General features: G+C 38.5%; 1 protein-coding gene across 1 annotated transcript in view; it reads right to left on the bottom strand.

Annotated features, from left to right (window-relative positions):
• EFCAB13 (EF-hand calcium binding domain 13) overlaps positions 1–17,050 on the bottom strand; it is a 99,388-nt gene extending 82,338 nt beyond the window's left edge. Inside the window, exons 1-3 of the mRNA XM_053891235.1 lie at positions 16,068–17,050; positions 11,346–11,506; positions 2,183–2,297 (exon numbers count right to left, since the gene is read on the bottom strand). Of these exons, the coding sequence (XP_053747210.1) occupies positions 2,183–2,297; positions 11,346–11,506; positions 16,068–16,097 (306 nt within the window). The 5' untranslated portion in view covers positions 16,098–17,050. The remainder of the gene's footprint in view (positions 1–2,182; positions 2,298–11,345; positions 11,507–16,067) is intronic.
• Between the last annotated feature and the right edge of the window lie 1,044 nt (positions 17,051–18,094).

Raw genomic sequence — 18,094 nt, forward strand, 5'->3', positions numbered from 1 at the left:
TTTGACTAGATGAGCAAAATAATGTGGAGAATCAACACAGTTATTCAAATAACACAGGTACTTATGCTTTAAATCATCCTCATGACTGAGAAAATTATCCACTTAACATGTATATGCATAAGCATGATTCAAAAGTGGCAAGTAGCTGGGTAGACAGAAAAGCATCACTTTAGAAAATGAGGACTGTAATAATAGGTGTCTTCAATTTTACGTGGAGCCTAGAACCTTGTTTACATGGAGTCTAGGCCCCTTTTGAAGCACAGAAGTATGCAGAGTAAAATCTGTCTTTGTCTCAGCTCCAGGCTGGAAAAAAAAGAGAGAGAGAGAGAAGAAAGAGTACTCCTCTGGATTAGTTATAGTGATAGATCTACCCACACAAGTACAGAACTCAAATCTACACTAAATATGTGGGGTAGGAGAATAGAAACCAAAAAAGTCATTTAAAGTTGTCCCATGTTCATCACATCTCTGAAGTGCAGTGCAGAAGAGAATTCAAATTCTCTTGGAGGAGAATACTCTAGATCCAGACTCACGTGAGATTCCCACAGATTTAGATCAACAATATATGAGAAAATAAACAAAAAGTACAAAGCACCCAAGGACATAAGTTAATGAGTAAGAAGCAGACAAAGCAATAAACAGAAGATTTAGATCCACCAGGGACTTTATATTATATTTATCAGGTATCAGTCTTGAAACAACTAAAGAACATGACCAAAAAACACGACATAAGGCAGATTATAAGAAGAACCAAATGGGGGTTCCAGGGTGGCTCAGTCGGTTGAGCGTCTGACTTCGGCTCGGGTCATGATCTGGCGGTTTGTGAGTTCAAGCCCCGCGTCAGGCTCTGTGCGCAAAGCTCAAAGCCTGGAGCCTGCTTCAGATTCTGTGTCTCCCTCTCTCTCTGCCTCTCCCCTGCTCATGCTCTGTCTCTCTCTCTCAAAAATAAATAAATGTTAAAAAAAAAATTCTTTTTAAAAAGAAGAACCAGGGGCGCCTGGGTGGCTCAGTTGGTTGAACGTCCGACTTCGGCTCAGGTCATGATCTCGCGGTCCATGAGTTCCAGCCCCGCATCGGGCCCTGTGCTGACTGACAGCTCAGAGCCTGGAGCCTGTTTCAGATTCTGTGTCTCCCTCTCTCTCTGACCCTCCCCCGTTCATGCTCTGTCTCGCTCTGTCTCAAAAATAAATAAACGTTAAAAAAAATTTTTTTTTAATTAAAAAAAAAGAAGAACCAAATAAAGTTTCTAGAGGTAAAAAATATAAGCACTGAAATTAAATTCTCAATAGACAATTTAAACTAGAGATTATATTCAGCTGGAGAAAGATAAACGAGAAAGCAGATGGGAGAAATTACCCAGATGAGATAGACAGTATATCTAAGTACATCATATAGTGAATGAAGCAGGCTGAATGGTGGCCCCAAAAAGATAGGTCCATGTCCTAATCCTTGGAACCTGTATATGTGACTTTATTTGGATAAAAGGTCTGTGGAGAGGGAACAAAGTTAAGGATCTCAAGATGAGATATACAATGAAGTGTTTATAAAAATGGAAGGAGACTTGAGATATAAACACAGGGGAGAAGACCATATATAGAGCAAGATGGGGGCCAAGATTAAAGTTATGCTGCCACAGCCAAGGAATGCTCAGGGTCACTGTTACAACAGCAGAAGTGTTAACAGAGAGTATAGTAATAAAAATAAAGATCTAATGGAGAAGGAAGGGGAAAATGTCATATTCTTCTGAATGGGTTCCTTGTTACATTTTTTGTAAAAAAAAAAAAAAAAAAAAAGAAGAAGGAGGAGGAGGAGGAAGAAAAAGAGGAGGAACAGGGGAAGGAAGAGAAAGAAGAAGAAATATTTAAGATTGTGACATTTCAGGGGTACCTAGGTGGCTCAGTAGGTTAAGTGTCTGCACAAATTTCAGTTAAGGTCATGATCTCATGGTCATGAGATCAAGTCCACGTCAGGCTCCAGGCTGGGTGTGGAGCCTGCTTAGGATTCTCTCTCTCCCTTTTCCTCTGCCCCTCTGCCCCTTTCCCCTGCTCACACTCTCTCTCTCTTCTCAAAAAAAAAATGATTTTGATTGATGTGACATTTCAATACTTGGACTAAAATGTGATGGAATGTTTGAAAGCTAAAAACAATGCTCAAAAGTAAAACATTTTCAGATCATATGTACCTCAGTTCTTTCAGTATGCAACTGTACTTGTAAACTTTTCTTTCTTCTGAACTTTTTCTCTCCTGAAAAATCAGAGGATTTCTCTTCTCCACAGAGGAATATTGATGTTTCATACCTAAATTGCACAGAAAATTGGAATAATTCCTGAGTTGCTTTTTTTCTTACTTTTTCTTTTTTTCATCTTTTACCTATAGAAAATTTCAAGCATATACAAAAGTAGACAGACTAATGTGATGATTGGGGCGACTGGGTGGGTCAGTCGGTTAAGTGACTTTGGTTCAGATCATGATCTCATGGTTCATGGGTTGGAGCCCCGCATTGGGCTCTGTGCTGACAGTTCAGGGTCTGGAGCCTGCTTCAGATTCTGTGTCTCCCTCTCTCTCTGTCCCTCCCCCACTCATGCTCTGTCTCTGTCTCTCAAAAATAAATAGACGTGAAAAAGAATAATGTGACAATCTTCCCATGTACCCATCACCCAGCTTCAATAATAGGCAATCCTATTTCAGCTATATCCCTACTCCAGTTTCTTATTATTTTGAAGCAAATTCCAACATCATATTATTTCATGAGTGAAAATTTTAATATTAATTTCTACAAGGTGCTTTTTCTTTTATTTTTGAAAAAAAAAATTTAATGTTTATTTGTGAGAGAGGCAGCGCACAAGCAGAGGAAGGGCAGAGAGAGAGAGAGAGAGAGAAAGAGAGACAGAATCCGAAGCAGGCCCCAGGCTCCCAACGCAGGGCTCGAACTCACAAACTGCGAGATCATGACCTGAGCAGAAGTCAGACGCTTAATAAGCCACCCAGGTGCCCCAAGGTGTTTTTTCTTTTAAAAAACCACATTTAAAACACAATTATGACACCCTAAAAGTTAACAATAATTTCTTAGTATCATCAAACATGGTCAGTGTTCAAATTTCCAATTGTTTCATAAATGTCAAAATTTATTAACACTCTGCATAAGGATTCAGTAAGGTCACCATTACAGTTTGTTGATTGATGTGTCTTTTAGATCTCTTTTTTTATCTATAGGCTCTTTTTCCAAGTCTTTTATCATCCTCATTATCACTATTGCCAGGCAATTTGTACTATAGATTTTCCAGTCTGGATTTTGCTAATTATATCACCATAGTTGTAGAATTTTAAAGACTTGATCAGATTAACTTCAACAGATTAAGTGTTGAACCACTAAACTGTACACCTAAAACTAGTATTATACTATATGTTAACTGGAATTCAAATTAAAACTTAAAAAAGATAGCCAGGTGATTTTAACGTGTAGATAAATTTGATAGTCACTATGCAAACCACAGGCTTGTTCCTATTCAGAACTCCCATCAATTGGTCTATAACTCAGTATTTTATAAGAAATACCTTATTCTTCCTTATAAAGGAACTAAAAGCAAAACTAAAAGCTCTTTAGCAGAAGTGGCTCCTTTTTAGAGTAACCTGCTATACAAGGGCTACTTAAGTAATACAAAGGACAATGATAGGATTGAATCTATAACATCTTCAGATGAATTTGGCCCCAAGCAAAATTGTGATGTAGAGGTAATTTTTATCATGCACCTACCTCACTGCCCTTCCTTAGCAGGTACCTTGCCCTTTTGACTCTCTATCCCTTTAAATCTAATCCCATGAATTCCTGCCCTGAGAGTGCCATTACCTTGCTCTTAGCCCCCCTGAATCTGCCCTATTATTAGTCTCCTCTGCAGTCCTCCACTCACAAAGGGAATGACTTTAACTCTTTTGATTACGACCCAGAGTATAAAATACATTTCTATTGAGATGTAGTACACATATACAAAGAGAGAGAACTGAAGTAATTTCACAAAATAATACTTATTATGTGAAAAACACTCTAGTGTCTTCAATATTATTCAAATTTCTTTTTAAACAAAATACCAGTTAGTGACCTCCTAAGTTGATTTTATAACACACAAGTGAGTCATAATCTAGAATCTACTGCTACTTTATATCACCCATCCTCTCCCCATATATCTCCATTGAGATCTTCATATTTCTGGAATAATTATGATTTCCACATTACTACATGATTTTTCAAATCCTTTATTATTTTTCTAAAGTATAAGTGTGTTTATGTTATGAGCTGCCTCAAACATTTTACAGAATTGGGATGACTTACTATAAATAATGAATAAGTGAAAACATTTGTTCTGTATCCTATTCTTCTAGGGCATTGTGTCTCCCAGGTAACCTAGTTTATACAGTGCTAATGAAAGAATGTAAAGGAACACTTCCACCATCTCCCATTCCTTCCTAGGTGACAAGTTTTATTGCGATGTTCTAGAAATAATTATTTTGCCTTTTGTCACTGAACATAAAGGAATAGTGGGATTCTCCATGAGATTATCACCAGATTTGTCAGCAGGAACCTTGCAGGCCAGAAGGCAGTGGTATGGTATATTTAAAATCCTGGGGGCAAAAAAAACCAAAAACAAAAACTTGCCAACCAAGAGTACTCTACCCCCCAAAGCTGTCCTACAGAACCGAAAGACAGATAGTTTCCCAGACAAAAAAAAAAAAAAAAAGGCTAAAGGAGTTCATCACACTAGATAGACTGACCTTATAAGAAATGTTAAAGTGGGGGTGCCGAGGTGGCTCAGTCGGTTGAACGTCCACCTTCAGCTCAGGTCACGATCGCATAGCTCGTGAGTTCGAGCCCCATGTCAGGTTCTGTGCTCAAAGCTCAGAGCCTGGAGCCTGCTTCAGATTCTGTGTCTCCCTCTCTCTCTGCCCTTCCCTTGCTCACACTGTCTCTCTCTCTCTCTCAAAAATAATAAATAAACATTAAAAAAGAAAAAAGAAATGTTAAAGGGAGTTCTTCAAGCTAAAATGAAAGGATGCTAATTAGTAACATGAAAACAAATGAAAGTGTAAATCTCACTGGTAGAGGTAAACATATAGTTAAATTCAGAATACTGAAATCTTGTAATGGTGGAAGGTAAATCACATATAACTCTCACATAAAGGTTAAAAGATAAATGTATTAAAAACAACAATAATCTGTTAATGGATACACAAATATAAAAAGATGTAAGTGGTGACATCAAAAACAAAATGAGAGTGAGGTGTTAAAATGCTGAACTTTTGTATACATTTGAAGTTAAGTTGTTACCAGTTTAAAATAGGCTTATAAGATGTTTTAAATTTTTTTTTTTTAACGTTTATTTATTTTTGAGACAGAGAGAGACAGAGCATGAATGTGAGTGTCAGAGAGAGGGAGACACAGAATCTGAAACAGGCTCCAGGCTCTGAGCTGTCAGCACAGAGCCCGACGCGGGGCTCAAACTCACGGACCGCGAGATCATGACCTGCGCCGAAGTCGGACGCTTAACCGACTGAGCCACCCAGGCGCCCCAATGTTTTATATAAGCCTTATGGTAACCACAAAGCAGAAACCTACAGTAAATATACAAAAGATAAAAAGAAAGGAATCAAAGTATATCACTAGAAGGGCACCTGGCTGGCTCAGTCAGTGGAACATGTGATTCTTGATCTCGAGGTTGTAAGTTTGAGCCCCACATTGGTTGTAAAGATTACTTAAAAGTTAAAAAATATAATTTTAAGTATATCACTAGAGAAAATCATCAAATCACAAAGGGAGAGAGGAAGAGGAAGAAAGGAACAAAGAAAACAAGCAACCAAGCCAGAAAACAAGCAACAAAATGGCAACAGTAAGTCCATACCTATCAATAATCACCTTCAATGTAAATGGACTAAATTCTCCAATCAAAAGACAGAGTGGCTGAATAGATTAAAAGAAAAAAAAAAAAGACCCAAATATCTGCTGCCTCCTAGAGACTCCCTGTAGCTTTAAGGACACTTATAGACTGAAAGTGAAGGGATGGAAAAAGATATTCCATGAAAATGGAAACCAAAAGAGGGCAAATCTAGCTATAGTCATATTAGACAAAATAAATTTCAATAAATATTTTTTGTTTTTTGCTTTTTTAATTTTTTTAATGTTTGTTTATTTTTGAGAGAAAAAGACACACAGAGAGTGAGCGGGGGAGGGGCAGAGACAGAGGGAGACACTGAATCCAAAGCAGGCTCCAGGCTCTGAGCTGTCAGCACAGAGAGCAACACGGGGCTCAAACCCATGAACCATGGGATCATGGCCTGAGCGAACGTCAGTCACTTAACCAACTGAGCCACCCAGGCACCCCTCAATACGTGTTTTTTTTTTAATGTTTATTTTTGAGAGAGAGAGACAGAGCATGATTGAGGGAGGGGCAGAGAGAGAGAGGGAGACACAGAATCTGAATCTGAGCTGTCAGCACAGAACCCCATGTGGAGCTCCAATTCACGAAGCGTGAGAGCATGAACTGAGCTGAAGTTGGACGCTTAACTGACTGAGCCACCCAGGTGCTCCCATCAATGGATGTTGTTTTTTTTTTAATGTTTATTTATTTTTGAGAGAGACAGAGACAGAATGCAAGTGGGTTAGGGGCAGAAAGACAGGGAGACACAGAACCCGAAGCAGACTCCAGGCTCTGAGCTGTCAGTACAGAGCCTGATGTGGGGCTCAAACCCACGAGCTGTGAGATCATGACCTGAGCCAAAGTCGGACGCTCAACCGACTGAGCCACTCATGTGTCCCTCAATGTATGTTTTTAAGCCAAAAATTACAACAAGAGACAAACAAGAATCATTACATAATGATAAAGGGGTGAATTAATCAAGAGGATATAGCAATTGCAGTGTTTATGTATCCAATATTAGAGCATCTAAACATATAAAACAAATACTAACAGATCTGAAGGGAGAAATAGACAGCAATGCAGCAATAGTAAGGGACACTTAAATACCCCCACTTTCAACAGTAGATAGACTAACTAGAGAAAAATGAAGGAGAACATTGAACTTCAACTATACTGGAAACCAAATGGACCTAACAGACATATAGAGAGCATTCTATCCAACAGCAGCAGCATATACATTCTCCTCAAGCACACATGCAACATTCTCCAGGATAGATAATTTGTTAGGCCACCAAACAAGTCTTTAAAATCTTAAGAAGACTGAAATCATATCAAACATCTTCTGTGACCACAAAGGTATAAAACAAGAAATCAATTACAAGAAAAAAAATGAAAAAAATCACATATGTAGCGATTAAACAATATGTTCCTGAACAACCAATTGGTCAAAGAGAAAATCAAAAGGGAAATAAAAAATACCTGGAGACAAAGTAAATGAAAACACAGTATACCAAAACTTATTGGATGCAGCAAAAGCTGTTCTAAGAAAAATGTTTATAGAGATAAACACCTACATAAAGAAAAAAGAGGGGCACCTGGGTGGCTCAGTTGGTTGAGAGTCCGATCAGCTCAGGTCATGATCTCACATGACAGCTGATAGCACAGAGCCTGGAGCCTGCTTTGGATTCTGTGTCTCCCTCTCTCTCTGCCCCTCCCCCACTCACACTCTGTCTCTGTGTCTCAAAAATGGATAAACGTTAAAAAATAAAACTTAAAAAAAAGAAAAAAGAAAGATCTCGAATAAACAACTTAATTTTATACCTCAAGGAACTGGAAGGGAAAAAGGAACTAAGCCCAAAGTTAATAGAAGGAAGGAAATAACAAAGCTCAGAAATATAGACTAAAAAGACAATAGAAAAGATAAAAGAAGCTAAGAGTTTGTCTTTTGAAAAAATAATCAAAATTGACAAATCTTACTAGACTAAGAAAAAAAGAAAAGTCTCAAATAAAATCAGAAATAAAGAGGAGACATTCAACTGATAACAGAAATACTAAAGCTCATAAGAAATTACTATGAACAATTATATGCCAACAAATTAGATAACCTAAAAGAAATTTATAAATTTCTAGAAACATACAAGACTGAATCATGAAGACATAGAAAATGTGAACAGACCAATTATTAGTAAGGAGATTGAATCAGTAATCAAAGACCTCCCAACAAAGTCCAAGATGGCTTCACTGGTGATTTCTACTAAACATTTAAGAATTAACACCAATCCTTCTCAAACTCTTCCCAAAAACTGAAGAGGAGGGAACACTTCCAAACTTGTTTTATGAGGCCAACACTACGGGTAACAAAACCAGACAAGGACACTACAAGAAAAGAAATCTGCCGTCCAATATCCCTGATAAACATAGATGCAAAAATTCTCAACGCAATATTTCAATAGTACATTATATTAGTACAATATTATTACAATACAATATTAATACTAATTAGTACAATACAATACTAATATTGTACAGTATTAGTACAATATACTAATATTTCAATTGTACATTAAGAGGATCATAGACCATGATCTAGTGGGATTTACTTCTGGAATTCAAGGATGGTTCAACATAGGCAAAAAGGTAAATGTGATACCCCACAATATAGGGAAAAACCCATTCTTCTTCTGTGTTTCTCCTTTACTCCTCCATGACTACCACACTCACAACACTTCTGACACCAGATGTGTGAGGTATTCTTCCCCACCACCAAGCAATTCTCTGCCACACCAACTGGGTGTGGCACCAACTGGGTCCTACAATTTACCTCAATTCTAACACTATCTACCTGGATATACTGTCAGATTCCACAGGTTAAGGGATCAGTCCCACAAGACTGCTCCCACCCCACTTGTGCCAATCACAACTCCAGATTGTGACCTGTGCTTCGGACTCATCACCTATAAATGAGAGGCTCCCAAAAGACCCTCCTTGGATTTGATTAATTTGCTAGAAGAGCTCACAGAACTTAGAAAAATAGTTACATATGTTTACCAGTTTATTTTTTAAAATATGATAAAAGATACAGGTGAATAGCCAGATGAAGGGACACATAGGGCAATGTCTGGCAGGATCTTAGCACAGGAGCTTCTGTCCCCAAGGATTTGGGAGGACATCAGCCTCCTGGTATGTGGATGTGTTTACCAACCTGGAAGATCTCTGAATAGGCCTATACTATTGAGATTTTTATGGAGGCTTATTCATGTAGGTAGGATCAATTATTAATTCCATTTCCAGTCCCCTTCCCCTCTCTGGAGAACTTCTAGGTTGGTGAACACATCCACAGACTAGGAGGGTGACACATCCCAACCCCATGGGGACAGAAGCTCCTGTGCTTGGGACCCTCCCAAACCTCACCCAATGAATATCTTCATGTGACTATTCTTCTGTATACTCAGTCATGTCCTTTAATAAACTGCTGAACATAAATGTTTCCCTGAGTTCTGTGAGATGCTCTAGCAATTAATTAAACCTGAGTAGGGGTCATGGGAACCTCTGATTTGTACCCAAGTCAAACAGATTACAAAATCAATAGACAAAAATCAGTTGTATTTCTATACACTAACAAGAAACTATCAGAAAGATAAATTAAGAAAACAATCCCATTTACAATAGCATCAAAAAACAAAATACTTAGAAACAGATTTAACCAAGGAGGTGAAAGATGAGTACACTGAAAACCATAAAACATTAATGAAAAACACTGAAGAAGACACAAATAAATGGCAGGATGTTTTGTGTTTGTGGACTGGAAGAATTAATATTTTTAAAATGTCTTATACTACCCAAAGTGATTTATATATTAAATGCAATTCCTGTCCAAATTCCACTGGCATTTTTTGCACAGAAGTAGAATAAATAATCCTAAAATTTGTATAGAATCACAAGAGACCTCAAAGAGCTAAAGCAATTTTGAAAAGGAAATAGTAACACTTGTAGAACATAGTAAGCTCTTCGACATTGGACAATAATGTTTTGGATTTGACACAAAAAGCAAAGGCAACAAAAGCAAAATTAACAAGCGGGACTACATCAAACTAAAAAGTTTCTGGACAGCAAAGGAAACCATCAGCAAAATGAAAAGGGAATCTATAGAATGGGAGAAAATATTTGCAAACCATATATCTGATGAGTCAATATTCAAATATACAAGGAATTCATACAACTCAATAACATAAATAATCCAATTTTAAAAGGACTTGAATAGACATTTTTCCAAAAAAAGACATACAAATGGCCGACAGGTACATGAAATGGCTCACAATCGCTCATCATCAGGGAAATGCAAATCAAAACCATAATGACGTATCATCTCATACCTGCTAGAATAGCTGTTTTCAAGGAGGCAAGAAACGAGTATTGGCAAGAATGTGGAGGAAAGGAAACACTTGTGCACTGCTGGTGGGAATGTAAATTGGTGCAGCCACTATGGAAAACAATGTGGAGTTTCCTCAAAAAATTAAAAATATAACTACAATATGATCCTGCAATTCCATTTCTGGCTATATATCTGAAGGCAATGAAAACACTCTCAACGAGATATCTGCACTCCTATATTCATCACAGCATTATTCACAACAGCCAAGGTATGGAAACAATATAAATGTCAGTCAACAGATAAATGGCTAAAGATGTGTCATCACACACACACACACACACACACACACACACACAGGAATACTACCCAGCCATGCAACATGGATGGACCTTGAGGGCATCATGTGAAGTAAAACAGGTCAGACATAGAAAGGCAAATACTGGACGATCTTATATATATGTGGACTCTAAAAAAGCCAAATTCATAGAAACAGAGAGTAGAAGGGTGGTTTCCAGGGATGGAGGTGGGGGAAATAAGAAAAGGGAGAGGCTGGTAAAAGGGTAGAAACTTTCAGTTAAAAGATAAATAAGGTCTGTGGGCCTAATGTATAACATGGCTATAGTTGATAACACTATATTGCACAATGGAAATTTGCTAAGAGAGTAGAACCTAAGTGTTCTCACCAACATAGTAAGTAAATAAGGTAAACATGTGAAATGAGTAAAAGGTGGTAATCATTTCACAATGTAAACATATATTAAATCTTCACATTGTAGACTTAAATACATTATTTTGTCAAAAAAGACAAACTTGCAGGCATATGGATAATTGCTCTGCTGTAACTAGAAGCCCATGGTGGCTTATAGGCTTCCACATAGCTGTGAGAGAAATGAGGAAAAAAATGAAAAGAATGGCTACCTAGGAGTTAAAACTATACCAAAAGAAAGGCCACAAATATGCATGATCCTCCACACTTAGTACCTTATGAGAACACAGGAGCTACATTTTTGGTTCTCTCAAGCTTGCAGCAGTATAATTCCATTAAGTGAGTTCAGAGTTTAACTTACCTTTTTTTGTGCTCTAGCCTCAAACCCCTAATTTCATGTGAAATTGTCTTCTGTGTCATTTGAGAAAACTTGATGTCTTTCTTGTTGTCAATATGTCTCGATGGCAAGTTGGTTGCAAGAGAATTACAGCCTTCATCTGATAAATCGCTATTTTCTTCTGCCTGGGGAGTAACCAAGAGCCACAGTCAACCATGTTCTCTTTGCACAGGTAAGTTCAGTATGACCTTCTGGGTCAAATAATTCATTGTAGATAAATATTTTCTCTAAAGTGATGCTACCAGACAGAATTTTGTTGAAAAGGATTTAATTATCAGTGCATTAGTTCACATTAGGTACATGTTCTAAATGTCACCAACTATCCTTAGTGCATTATGTAGCTATAAAATGCCCAGCATTCGTGAACATAGCTAACGGTTGTGGAATCTAGTTCTTAAGGCATCTTTAAACTTACTTCATTAAATTAAAAACTCTTCTCCATGAACATAAGGGAAGGGAAGTGAAAATAATATAAAAACAGGGAGGGGGACGAAACATAAGAGACTCTTAAATATGGAGAACAAACAGAGGGTTACTGGAGGGGTTGTGGGAGGGGAGATGGGTTAAATGGGTAAGGGGCATTAAGGAGTCTCCTCCTGAAATCACTATTGCACTATATGCTAACTAACTTGGATGCAAATTAAAAATATATAAAGTAAAATTTAAAAAAATAATTAAAAAGAAATAAAAACTCTTCTCTACATCCACTATCAAGAGGATGAGAAGACAAGCCACAGACTGAGAGTAAATACTTAGAAAAGACATATCTGATAATGGGCTTTACTCAAAGTACTGCTATTCTGTATATTCAAAAATATATACAAAGAACTCTTAACAATAAGAAAAAGCACAACCCAACTTAAAAATGGGCAAAAGATCTTAACAAAGAAGACGTGCAGATGGCAAACAAGCAAATGAAAAGATCATTTGCTCAACATCATGTCAATAGGAAAGTGCAAATTAAAACATCAAGATACCACTACACATCTGTTAAAATGGCCAAATCCAAAATACTGACAAAACCAAATGCTGGCAAGGATGTGGAGCAAGAGGAACTCTTATTCATTGCTGGTGGGAATGCAAAATGGTACAACCACTTTGAAAGACAGTACTAAACATACTTATACCATATTTTGCAGCAATTACACCTTACTGGTATTTACCAAAGGAGTAGAAAACATATATCCACACAAAAACCTGCACACAGACGTTTAAAACAGCTTTATTCAGAATTGCCAGAACTTGGGGAAAAAAACAGTGCCCTTCAGCAGATGAATGGCAGTAGACTCAGTACATGAACTGTGGTACATCTAGAAAATGGAATACTATCTGGCACTAAAAAGAAAGGAACTATCAAGCCATGAAAAGACATGGAGGAAACTTAAATACATATTGCTAAGTAAAATAAGCCCATCTGCAAAGGCTACATACTATATGATTCCAACTATATGACATTCTGAATAGGTTAAACTATGAAGACTACAGAGACCAGCGGTAGTCAGTGGAGGAGGGAGAAAATGAATAAGCAGAGCACAGAAGATACGTAGGGCAGTGAAACTATTCTATATACTATAATAATGGCTACATGTCACTATACATTTGTCCAAACTCACAGAGTGCACAATACTGAATCAACCCCAATGTAAAGTATGGACTTTGGGTGATAAAGATATGTCCGTGTAGGTTTATTGACTGTAACAAATGTACCACGGTGGTGTAGGATGTTGATAGCGGAGGAGGCTGCACATGTATAGAGGCAGGGAGTATATGGGAACTCCCCACTCAACTTTGCTGTGAATCTAAAACTGCTCTAAAAAATAAAAGTCTATCGAGAAAAAAAATAAAGCAGCTATATTTCTTCTAAACAGACACCTCCCCCTCCAAAAAAGAACTAGGGCCTACGAGCAATGAACATGTTTAGAAAAAGAGGAATGAAGTGAGAAATATACTCTTTTGAAATGCGGCTGTTTGCAGGTCATCTGGGTAGCTCAGTGGGTTAAGCATCCAGCTCTTGGTTTCAGCTTAGGACATGATCTCACAGTTCATGAGTTCGAGCCCTGCATCGGGCTCTTTGCTGACAGTGCAGAGCCTGCTTGGGATTCTCTCTCTCCTTCTCTCTCTCTGCCCCTCCACTGTTCATCCTCACTTTCTCTCTCTCTCTCTCTCAAAAATAAAGAAACTTAAAAAAAAAAAAAAAACATGGCTGCTTGCTTAAAACAACTGGACTGCATCTAGCTGATCAAAGGTATATTAGTTTTTAACCCCTGAACAAATTACAAAGGCCATGTATAAAGCAGATCACTAAGGGAGTTTAGAGAATCTCTATTTCTACACAAAATGTAAATTAAGGGAACTATTTCAGTGACTTTTAGGGTCTGCATACATTCATCTTACAACAGAGGCACACCTTTAACAACCTGCTTCAAAAAGGCAATCTGATTTGCTGCCCTAATATTTATTAGGAATGATGAAAAGTTTCCTAGAGATGTTGAGAAAAATGACTCAAAACAGAAACCAGGAAAATAAAAGGAGGAAGATCTAAAAAGACAGAGAGGCACAAAAACCTGTTATCAAAGACCAGATGAACAGAAGCAGTCAAATAGTGAACAGAAACTTTGATGATACAGAAAAGGAAGAAAATAATCTCTGAAATTCTGTGGTTAAAGGTGAACTGTCTGTGGGGCGCCTGGGTGGCGCAGTCGGTTAAGCGTCCGACTTCAGCCAGGTCACGATCTCGCGGTCCGTGAGTTCGAGCCCCGCGTCAGGCTCTGGGCTGATGACTCGGAGCCTGGAGCCTGTTTCCGATTCTGTGTCTCCCTCTCTCTCTGCCCCTCCCCCGTTCATGCTCTGTCTCTCTCTGTCCCAAAAATAAATAAAAAACGTTGAAAAAAAAAAAAAAAAAATTAAAAGGTGAACTGTCTGTGAAGTATAAACTACACAGTCTAAGGAAGACAAACTGGTATGATATATTAATGCTGTTAATTATTTTAACTTTTAAGAATCAGCTCTTCCAAATCAGCTCATGAGGATACAATCAACTAAGTATTAGGTATAAAAAAGTGGAACAGGTTAATAGACATATCACACTTCTTGGTACTTAGCAAGAAGCCTTGAATTTTTTTTTTTTTTTTTTTTTTTGCAGGGGTGGGGGGGCGCCTGAGTGGCTCGGTTGGTTAAACATCTGACTTTTGTTTTTAATTTTTTTAATGTTTATTTATTTTTGAGAGAAAAAGAGACACAGATGAGTGGGAGAGAGGCAGAGAGAGAGGAAGACACAGAATCCAAAGCAGGCTCCAGGCTCTGAGCTGTCAGCACATAGCCCGTCGTGGGGCTTGAACCCAAGAACCATGAGATCATGATCTGAACCAAAGATGGATGCTTAACCGACTGAGCTGCCCAGGTGCCCCTAACTTTTGATTTCAGCTCAGGTCATGATCTCACAGTTTGTGAGATCCAGCCTCACACCACGCTGTCTGCTGACAGCACAGAGCCTGCTTGGGATCCTCTCTCTACTTCTCTCTGCCCCTCTCCCACTCATGTTCTCTCTAGTGCACATGTGCTCTCTCTCAAAATAAATCAATAAACGTTAAAAAAAATTTTTTTTAATTTCTTTCGGATTACAGTATAGGTACATGTCATATGGTAGCACCAGATCCATTGAAAGCGTATATTTAAAAGGTTAAGACTCTCAGTTGACAATGTTGAATTTTTCCTGAGCCTTGTGCTCCTGGAAAACAGTGAAGATTAAAGGAATCCCTTCACCCTTTTGTGTTCTGAAAAATGGCTTGCTGCAAGGAATCACCCTTTTCCCCCATAAGCTTTAGATAAAACTCACAGATGCCACCCTTGTTTACCTATGACAAGGCCAAATATCTTCAAAATTCCTTTTCTTTGCTCTACGAAATGATTTGCTAAACTGTTTTAACCCCACTGATTAATTAGAACAAAAGGATTATTAGCCAAAATGTGGTTAAGCTTTCCTCCTTCCTCCAGGCCCCTAAAATATTCTCTGATCTGTTTATCTCATCATGCCACTCTTTCATCCCACTTCCCCCAATCCAGTTCCTAGCCTTGTTGACTCCTCTCCATGAAAGAAAAGCCATTTTTGCCTAGCCCTTGAGCTCCTTGAAGATCTTATGGTCACAGCCTTCCCTCTCCTATTTCAATAAATAGTCCCTTTCCTCCCTTGGAATAATCCTTTCGAATAAAGTCTCTCCTTACTAAGTCCGGGTTTGTTTTTTGTTTGACACAATACTGGCCAATGGATAAGAACATCTCCTGAATCACAGGGGAGAAGGCTAGAGACACTTGGTATCTTTTAGATTACCTTCTGGTTAGACTCCCACATCATTAATTATGTTACCTACAACCATTTATGTAGGTTTAAATCCTTTATTCTCCTAAAAAATTATCCCAGTCCCCTACCCCGCAAAATACTCTCAACATACACCACAGACCTCTTGATATTGCTGGGATGAAAGTTCATTATATGCCCACTAAAAGAACTCAAAACTCACCTTAGTTATTAAAAGATCCTATAATTATATTGCTCTATGAATCTGCTTACTGATTATGGGTGTGAGATAAATATAAACTAAGTTTTTAATGTAAACTATTTTTAAAGAAGAAGAAGAAGAAGCAGCAGCAGCAGCAGCAGCCTTTAGAAACTATTTTTGAAAAAAATACCTGGCAGAATAAAGGTACTTTACTTTCCATTTTTCAGTTTAGAGATAAATTCGGCCCTTGAGGACTCAAAGGTCTTGATGAACAAGTATGAATGAGCACAAAAGGATTTCCTGCCAAAAAAAAAAAGATAAGAAAAAAATCATATGCCTGCTTAAGAGACTTAATTACATTTACCTACCTGGTTATCCCTGTAATGTAACACAGTATAATACCAAATAGATATTCCCCAAGCCATATATGTGTACAAAAACTAGAAAAAGCAGTTAGTAGATTGTAATTCGCAGGAGATCACACTCTACCTTAATTTTACCTTTTGTGGTATAAGAAGTAGAGAAATCCAAAACAAATGATATAAAAGGCAGAGAAATCCAGTTATATTTATTTATTCAAATAAACCCAGAGAAACAGAACTACTAACATAGCAGCAATTCCCAATGTTATTTAATGCTTACTATATACTAGACATTATGATGAACACTTTAACATAAATTATTTCATTTATTCCTTACAGATATTTTTTTAAGGAATTATCATTATCTTTATTTTACAGATGAGGAAAATAAAGACTCAGATCAAGTTGTCCAAGATTATACCGCCAACAAATAGCGGAGTCAGAATTTGAAGTCAGACAGCCTAACTCAAGAGCCATGGTCTTCAGCACCCTATAACATCGCCTCTCAAAAAAATACTATTGTAAACAAAAGATGCCTTAGCCTGTTTTAAATCAAAGATTTCCACATCACATACCAACCAATTTTCAAAATTCCTTGCATTTTCACAGGTTTTTTTTACTTATATCTGAGTTACAGTGGATGTGCTATTTATTACATTGCTAGTTATATTACATTGTTACAATTTTCAGGGTCATTTGCATACCATGAAGTTTTACTGCAAGTATTAATATTCTTAACAGAGATAGTACTTTAAAATCACTTACTTCTGAAATATTATACTAATTACTGCTGAATGTGGTATGTCCAACATTCCTGGAATTCAAACCATGTTAAAAATCAAATGAAACCTTGTGACAAATAGCCATCTCAGAAGACATTAGGTGGCTATGCAGATTTCCCCAGCAACCCACTCGATGTAACCTCTTCGAGGTCTTCTCTAATGAGCTCAATCTTTACTTAGCAACTATTTGGTATAGTATGGTCTCCACCATTGTTACTGTCTTCACTATTCAACTGGCATTAATCATTTGCCTTGTATTTTTATTTGCCACATATACATCTCCTATATCAACTATAACTTATATTTCATGGATGGACTGAAAGAATGGATTGGTATCTTATGATTCTTTGAATTATTTCTCACAATAACAAGCACAATGCTATATGTATAAAACAAAGGAAGGAGAGAGGTTCCGGAAGATGGCGGCGTAGGAGGACGCGGGACTCACAGCGCGTCCTGCCGATCACTTAGATTCCACCTACACCTGCCTAAAGAACCCAGAAAACCGCCAGAGGATTAGCAGAAGGGAGTCTCCGGAGTCAAGCGCAGACTAGAGGCCCACGGAAGAGGGTAGGAAGGGCGGCGAGGCGGTGCGCGCTCCACGGAGTGGCGGGAGGGAGCCGGGGCGGAGGGGCGGCTCGCCGGCCAAGCAGAGCCCCCGAGTCTGGCTGGCAAAAGCGGAGCGGCCGGACAGACTGTGTTCCGACAGCAAGCGCGACTTAGCGTCTGGGAGGTCATAAGTTAACAGCTCTGCTCGGAAAGCGGGAAGGCTGGAGGACAAAGGGAGGGAGAGCTGCTGAGCCCCCGGACGGCAGAGCTCAGCTTGGCGGGAAACAAAGGCGCCAGCGCCATCTCCCCCGCCCATCCCCCAGCCAAAATCCCAAAGGGAACCAGTTCCTGCCAGGGAACTTGCTCGCTCCGCGCAAACACCCAACTCTGTGCTTCTGCGGAGCCAAACCTCCGGCAGCGGATCTGACTCCCTCCCGCTGCCACAGGGCTCCTCCTGAAGTGGATCACCTAAGGAGAAGCGAGCTAAGCCTGCCCCTCCAGCCCCCGTGCACCTTGCCTACCCA

Source organism: Panthera pardus, unplaced genomic scaffold, assembly GCF_024362965.1.
Source record: "Panthera pardus isolate Hobbes unplaced genomic scaffold, ASM2436296v1 HiC_scaffold_269, whole genome shotgun sequence".
Lineage (NCBI taxonomy): Eukaryota > Metazoa > Chordata > Mammalia > Carnivora > Felidae > Panthera > Panthera pardus.